The 8,685-nt window shown below is 32.1% G+C and overlaps 1 protein-coding gene across 1 annotated transcript; it reads right to left on the bottom strand.

Moving 5' to 3' along the window:
• Nucleotides 1-1,217: 1,217 nt before the first annotated feature.
• Nucleotides 1,218-8,311, bottom strand: LOC134252235 (receptor-type tyrosine-protein phosphatase epsilon-like; the record flags this gene model as incomplete). The annotated part of the gene is made up of 6 exons (XM_062734658.1): nt 1,218-1,364; nt 1,947-2,082; nt 2,558-2,700; nt 2,927-3,055; nt 3,360-3,457; nt 8,275-8,311. Coding segments are annotated over 6 exons (690 nt in total), but the record flags the coding sequence as incomplete, so codon positions are not given.
• Nucleotides 8,312-8,685: the final 374 nt, after the last annotated feature.

Raw genomic sequence — 8,685 nt, 5'->3', positions numbered from 1 at the left:
TAAATATGAACTTTCATAATCAAACTTTCATATCATGTACGAGGGCTGTTCGGAATTATTGAGACAATTACATTTACTCAATAAAGGACGGAGATAATTTCAAGAAAATTCATCAACATTTTATAAAGAACTAATAAAACACTTATGAAAAATTTCTAATTCCTGGGATAATTAGATAAATTTTGGTGAAATGATAAACTTGCATATGTCCATCGACCCGGAGCAGCATCGCTACGTCATTTAACGTCACGTCAGCCGGAGACAGTTTCGCATGTGAAACGATCGGGAAGCGTTTAATACTCTTCCTTCTTTGTTATTAATATCTATAACATTACAAAAATCAAACAATCTCTTTTCTTTCAGTATTCTTTAAAAATGTATGCTGTTGCTACCCCTGTGTAAAATTTTCATATTGGGGAAAGGATGACTTAGAATCATGCAGTGCCGATTTATGCAACGCGGATCAACGATATTAATACCGTACGTAATAACTCATGGTTGTCCAGAGCTTTTAATTTTACTAAGGTTGAATTAATTGTAAAAAGAAAAAAATACCAATAAAATAACAATACATAACACATTATTTATTTAATTGTTATTGTTTTAACAGGTCATTCAGTCTAGAAAGAGTTCTACATTGTGTTACACAAAATTTTAGGTATGCTGGCTGCTCCGACCATGACGTCAAAATCCATTTTGTCGTTATTAGCAGATTTTCTACCGCGCTTAATTGTTTTATGATCTCCGTATTTCTGATTGAAGATTTATCAAAGTTCCAAAAGATGAATGTGAAATAAAGCCTAAAAATGATACACATAAAACGAATTATTTCCGCTCTTATTATGGGTACACGAAGAGTTAAAACGTTGGTGTTTCATATTTCCAATATCTGATTTCATGACTGCTCCGGGTACCCCTACTATTGACCCATTTATATACCATTGTAGAGAAAATATCTAATATTTGTAAAATATGTCTTGCTTTTATTAATTCTTAGAGTGTGTCAAACCTGTATGCAAATTTTCACCGAAAGACGTTCATTAGAAAGCAAAATATACAAACTGTCTCAATAATTTTCAACAGCCCTCGTATACTGTATTTATTATAGGATGTTGACAGTTAGCAGAATTAATTCCAAAAACAGTCATTCCTTAATTTTATCATATTTGAATTTCCTGAAAGTATCATTTCAAGTTCATTTTGATAGGTCAAATTACCTGAAACTCCCTCCTGAGATCAGTCTGATTGGCTGGTTTATCACTCTTCATTGATTCCGCTTTCCTGATAAAGTCTGATTTCTTCAGGACAGAGGGACACGCCTTAAACATGTAATTGAGAGCCAGAAATATGGTTATATATTGTTCCTGCAAAAAATGTTTTGGGAATAAATTAAAAATCATGGCACAATTAAAAATAACATTCCACATGTACTCATCTTTTGACATTTCAAGAAATTGAAGTTTACTTGATTTGAGTAAAGCAGACTGTATTGGACAACATATACTAAGCAAATTATACTTTTCCAAGGATTTTCAAATCATGAAACACATTGAGATAACAAAGAGTTTTCAAGATGGATATGGAGATAACGAACAGTATTCAATATCAAAAACCTATAAAAAAAATTACAAAATAGGAGCAGAACAAACTCGGACCACCAAAACATCAGATGTGGGATCAAGTGCCATGGAGGAGTGAGCATCCCCTGCCGACCGGTCACACCCGCCGTGTGCTCTTTGTCATGATTGAGAAATAACGGAAAAATCTGTCGTCAATTCAGTGTATAAATAATGAACTAAAATGGGTATGAAAAACCTTATGGAACACATGATAGAAGGTCGAAAACGCATGCATATATATTTGCGTTTGGTACATAAAAGCAGTTCTAGTCTTACAATGTTAACATAATAAAGTACATGTAATTCAATTACTTTTACATTACGTACGTAAGTTTGGACCATATTCATCCTGTTTTCCCTCATTCTCTTGACGTATTCCGCGATGTTGATTTTCCTCTCTGTTTTACCTGTCTTATAAAGGGCGTCTATAGCTAGGTATGTCCCAGTGCGACCTATCCCCGCGCTACAAATAAAAACATTCCTCCTTATTTTAAAGTCATAAATGCTAATCCAATTCAGAAATTGACGGTGTTGTTTTGTTATTTGTTTGCTTCATATTCCTGAAAGTTTTTAGTAATGTTTGGATGGTATAATGGAATGCTACATATTCACCAATTGCAATCACTGAGCAGGATGTTGTTTGATTTTTTTTTACTGATATAATCGATCTTGATATTAATAGTCCTTCAAAAACAACCAAGGACTCGCAATAGGAATCATACCCATGACATATAAATCAAATGCTTATTTTACGATTCTACTAGATGTGATAACTTTTCTCTAATCACTACACTTTTCGGTTTTTTTTTACAAACAAGATTCATTTTTTTGTAAAATATATCTTGATAAATATTATGATAAATTGAAGCCAATCTAAACAATATCCACTGTCATTTGAACATGCAGATTCCAGATTTTCCAATGCTACAAAGCCATACCTGCAGTGAACTAATACTGGAGAATGATTTTGTTTATTTCTTGTCCTGGTCACGTGATCATGGAAAACTACAAGGCAGAGCGGTTCGGGTACCCCGTGATCCGGCCAGGCAGTATAGTGGTACTGAGTTACAAAACTTGTCTTCTTTAATAGCAAAAAACAATCAGATAACACGAGAAAGTCAAAAGTGTTAGCTGTTTGTAAATCAATATTAAAACATACCTTTTACTTTTCTCTCAGACATTCCCATAATATTACAAATACATTTAAACTATAACAATTTTTCTGACAAGGTGCTAAATTTACAAATAATTACACTCTTAAAATAAGCTGTTCAATCAGCTGTTGGGATAGTTTTGATAAGACTTACATTTTTATGAGTAACTTTTAATCTTCTGATGACATAAAATGCGTAGATCTTCTCTTCCTTATTACATATGGAAAACTCGCCTGAGGAAAGAACCTTGTTCAGTTCTGGCCAATATTGCACACACTTAGTCTGAAGACAAGTAATGCGGCTAAATATATAAGTGCAGCTTAAAACTACCCTACTGTATTATTCATAGAGAGAATATATAATTTAGGCTCCTGAATATAGTAAAAAATTTTATATGTCATTTGAAGAGTTTGATACATTTTTTTTTTAAATTAAGTAATTGCAAAATGTAAACCATGTTTCAAAGAAAAATATTAATATATCAATATCAATATTTCGATACCCTTTTTTCAAAGTTAGTAATTGCAACAAATACACCATGTTTCAAAGGCCTCAAAAAATTTTCTTTCAGAATTAACATGAGTACCTTGTTTCCTTCTTTGAGGTTGGTCAGCATAACGATTTGTGACACGTTCTCCTGCCATATCATTGCCCAGAAGTCTGTCAGTGTGCTCTGTTTAGGACCTGTGTAAAGAAAAGAGATAGCGATAGGTATCTACATCACATTAACTGCTTCGTGGCACCTGATCCCATCCCTGAAGTGTCGGAGGTCCAATATTGCTTTGCTCCTGATTCATGTATTTAAAATACACTTCTGAGCTTGAATAAAGGATGTGGAGTTAACAAACAGTATTCCATCTCAAAGTCCATAAAACAATACAAATTAAGAGCAGAACAAACACGGACCTCTGAAAAATCAGAGGTGGGATCAGGTACCATGGAGGAGTGAGCATCTCCTGCCAAACGGTCACACCCGCCATGTGTCCCTTGTCATTATTGGGAAATAACGGAAAAATACGTCGTCAATTCCGTGTTTATCTAATGGACTAACAATTAGTAAGAAAAATGTCAGTAAGCTTATGACGTCATGGTACATGTAAATTGTATTAGCTGTCAAGGTCATTGTAACGACAAAGAACTAACGGAAGGATGACATTAAACGAGACTGTTGATATTCTTGTTTCATCAACTTGCTTGTCAAAATTTACCTCGTTTTAGAAATTGTTCATGCGTAGAACATGCTCTTGCGTATATTGTTCGTCATCTCCGTACATTTCATCAAGTGCATTATGTTTACATTGGTAGCAAATGTTGTTATAGTCAAATCCCTCCGATATTGATGTGTAACATGTCTGTGTAAATTTTACTTTATTACAACATCCTTGTACCAAAAGAAGTGAATTGATTTGAAATAACGCTTGTTATGACACTGAACATTCACTTGCTAATACTTTTTAAAGACAGAATATACAAACAGACTTTGGTCAAAAATTTTGAAAATAACAACATAAATCATGTTTTAATGTACAAAATGAATACGTTTCACCGCGTAGTTTTTAATTTTCTATTCAAATATGCACAAAGTGATAAATATTTGTAAAAAATAATAAGGATGGTTTCAGAAGGGTAGAGATTGAACGTCACCGAAAGTTAACAATTTCTTCGCAGTACAGTTAAGGCAACACATGAAAAAAAATATGGTAATGAGGTCATAATGAGGTCTGACGTCATGACAGTTGCTCCGCCCTGATTGATCCATATAAGGAAATAGTGCTCAAAATAACTATTTACCGATATTTGCAAGACTTTGTAATAAACAGCAATATTTTCATGTTTAAATGGAAAATTATTAGTGATTTTCTCGTATATAAAATAGCATGTCTTTAAAATAATTAGCCCCTTCACGGTAACTGCGGTACTACTCTTCTGCAGGGCAAAATAATAACGTTTGGCGAAGTTTTTGTCGAGAAATAATTAAATGACGTATATTAAACAATTACTTTTACATCATATATATCATTTTGCCCTGCAAAAGAGCAGTACCGCAGTTACCGTGAAACGGACTATTCGCTTTTTAATGTGTAGTTTGTCTGCATTCGGCTTCAGGCAAGCGCTTGCACTCGGTGACACGGAATGTTGTATACATCTAAAAAGCGTGGCGACATCGGCTGAGGTTTGCAGTGGATTTAAATGCAAAAACCACACAATCTTTAAAGAAATTAGGAATAAAATAAGAGACAAGGCATTGCTTCTCCCTTTTATGAGAATACGAGGACATTATTCCGGAAAATATCGGAAAACTGAGACGATTTGCACCAGCTCCGTAGATCCATCACTGCAATATTCCAGGCCGGGTATGTATGCACATATGTTGGTACATATATGTATACATGCTTTTATCAACATCAAAGAAAAACCCCGAGTGTGTGCATGTTCATTTAGATGTATTATTTATCACAGTCAGTGAAAAATTGTTATGCATTGCCTTGTGTGTACCCCCCTCCCTATACTAAGTTGCACACTTTCTAGAATTATTAAAATTTAACTGCACTAAAGATGTACTGAGTTCTTGTCTATAAGCTCATTTTCTTTGAGACAATATGTGTAGGAATGGATCCGGAGGTCATCAATAACACAAATTTAAACTAAATTAAATGAGATGTTTTCATTGTTTCAGTCAATGATTCACTTATGACTAGGCCTAAACAAGCAATGATCATGTATTTTGACATACAAACATACTGCACATGCATTTAAAAAAATTAACAGTATCATTATGTTGAAAACATAGAACCTCAACTTCAGATCTTTGGTTGTAATTTTCTATAATTTCTAAATTAATGGGAAAAAATCATTTTTTTTTTAGTTAGATTACATGTACATTAAAAATATTTGTGTAATACTTTTATCATTGTAGCTGTCCAGAGTTTCAGACTTAAAGAACATGAAGAATGAATAAATAAAAAATGCATCATTTCTCCATGGGTATGTATACTTCTAAAGCATTTCTGAATCACATTTTTAAAGTATGCATGTGCTATATAATTTTTATTTTCATTTTGGTAAAGGTGAAACTCAGAATTTTGTTTAGAAAATATTCTATCAATAACTGTTGTAAATGTCAGAGGTTTCACTTTCCCAGAGAAGTTTTGTAACACAATTTTTTTGCCATTTATATGAATAACATAAATTCACTACAGTAACTGTATACAATGTAGCATAATTTGTTTTGTCAAATGTAATGCCATTTTATTCTACAATGTATATTTAGTAATCTCATAGCTTTTAACTGCATATATATTGTGTTGTAGGCCTAGCTATTCCCAAATGTTGGACTAATGGAATCATTAAGGAAAATGGTATGCTCAATATTAGCTATAAACCATACAATATTCCTGGCAAGATTATTGAATTGTTTTGATAATAATTAAAAACTAACAGAAGAATTGAAAACATGTATATTGCATTCTATGTTAAATGTTTCAATGCATTTTTTTTTATTTAACTTTTTTAAACACAAATTACTTTCAATAATAGTATTTTCTGATTTTCTCATATTTCAGAATTCATTTTATCCACAAGAACATGAAGTGATGGAAATAATTTGCACCTGCCCAGCATTCCTACAGTCTGTCATTTGATTTGTAAAGAAATATTTATTAAATAAATTTTCTAGATAAATAATAATTTGACCTTTTCATATATTTACTGTACAGGTGTTGAAAAGGCCATTAAGATTTGAAAATCTTAACTTGCATACATATTTTGTGAGGAGGGTACTGATGTCCATCAAGATCTTATTTCCAGCATGTACATTGTGTTCATTTATTTTTCAATAATATTACCAAAAACAGGAGACAAGAGACACCCACCCCCCCCCCCCACCCCAATTGATTCAAAATAGGATAGGGGACCATCATTTGATTCTGAGGGAAGGGGGTGGCAAGTTTTTCCAAGTCAGATTTTTTTAATTTTCATGTCGATGAAGGACAGATTAATATTTATTTCCGATCAATAAGAGGAAGGACAGATTATTTATTTATTTTCCTCTTCATTGAAAAGTCTAACAAGCAAAGAAAAAATTTTAAAACTGTGATTCGTGGGAGGGAGAGATCACTCATCTGCACGTATTTATTTCTAAAATCTGCCAGCCCCTCTCCCTCATGATCTTGTATGCAGAAAGAAAAGAAAAATTATTAACACAAGTATGTGTACCATAGGCGTCGAAAGCGAAATAAAAGGGGGGCTATTTGAAAGGGGGGCCTAGACCAACAGAAAAATGTTAATTTCAATGCCTACATTATGTATATAATTTGCAAATAAGTAGGGAGGCTAAGCCCCCCCCCCCCTCTGATTCCGACGCCTATGCGTACAGTAGTGAGAGAGGGGTACAGATATCTTATTAATTTATTATTAATGGAGGAGGCTATATTTTAATTAAACATTTCTGTTCTACATGAATATAGCGGCAATATTTAGACCTATGTGTGTGTAATACTGCATGTCATGTATACACCTCTTTGAGGAAATACGGGAGGTTTGAAAGACGTCTTTTAGCATACAGTAAATGTCTACAATGTATCGAGAACGAATACACAAAATAGAAAGAAATGTTAAGGATTTTATGCACACCGTTTTGATTTAGTAAAAAAAAATCCAGCCCTGTCCGCATGTATATTTACAGTATTAAAATTTACGAGGTAAACAAACTATATCAAGTTCTCAAGAGTTATCTCCCATGCTGGGTCAATGATGCGTTTGAAAACTATAATTAGATCGACTCTTTCAAGATTTCAATTTTTAATCAAAAAGTGCAAGGGCAAGGCGACAATTTAAAAAGTAGGTTTTTATTTTAAATTATTTATTTTATTGTATAGTTTTCAAAAAGTGATGCTCATTCCTTTGTAATCCTTTAGTTAATTTATAATTCACGATGAAATTAGGAAAATATCCTATTTTTTATACAATACTGTCTGTTTTAGCTGAATAACTTAATTATATCGGAAAAATAACTGAATGAGCATCACTTTTGAGAAAGTATAGATACATAGGGACAACATAAAACATTGTGCAGTTAATTTTTTGTTTGTCTTGCCCTTGCACTTTTTGGTTAAATTTGACATCTCATTTTTTGACCTAAAATCGGAGCCCAGGTGACTTCAGGGAGTCACATGATGCCAAAAAATACCGATGTGAAAAGCCATGGACCTACTCTTCAAGATAACAAATAGCTTTTTTAACTAGAGTGTCTTGCTAAAAAATAAAACTGTTAAACATAAAATGTATCGGATTCCGTGAGTTTTTATAGAAAATGTTACCTTAACTGTACTGCGTTAATATTTTAGAAATTTATCATTTGCATTATTTACAATGAAATTAGGTTAAAAAAAAATATATACCAATCCAGGCATCCATTTTTTGTTTGTATCATCTGTCCTTAAAGCTTAAAAAATTAAAATCATATCAAAGATTTTATATAAGAAAAAAACCTATATATTCACCTTGAGATGCTATATATTCCATTTCTTTTTCAATTCCCTGAAAAATATTTAATTTTTTAAATTTGAATGAGAGGAAAAAGTTTGTCATCTCCTACGATGAAAAATTATATATATATATATATATATATATATATATATATATATATATATATATATATATATATATATATATATATATATATATGTCTTTTTCTTTAAAATGGATTAAATAGTTGCTTATTAACTTGTTACTAGCCCATCTTATAAATATTGTTTGGTTGCCCTCTCAAAATCAACTAATGAAAAATGGTCCGACTCATTTTTTTCATTCCAGGACACATTATTATACTTTTTATTCCTCCTATTCTAATTTATTTATTTAAATATTTAGAAAAAAGATTTTTTTCAACCTACCCAAGGACCCAATAATTT

This window comes from Saccostrea cucullata, unplaced genomic scaffold (assembly GCF_032062105.1).
Source record: "Saccostrea cucullata isolate Sc308-1 unplaced genomic scaffold, CSIRO_AGI_Scuc_v1 ctg18949, whole genome shotgun sequence".
In the NCBI taxonomy this organism is placed as follows: Eukaryota; Metazoa; Mollusca; class Bivalvia; order Ostreida; family Ostreidae; genus Saccostrea; species Saccostrea cuccullata.
The sequence above is the reverse complement of the archived record's forward strand: the minus strand, read 5'-3'. Positions and strand labels throughout refer to the sequence as shown.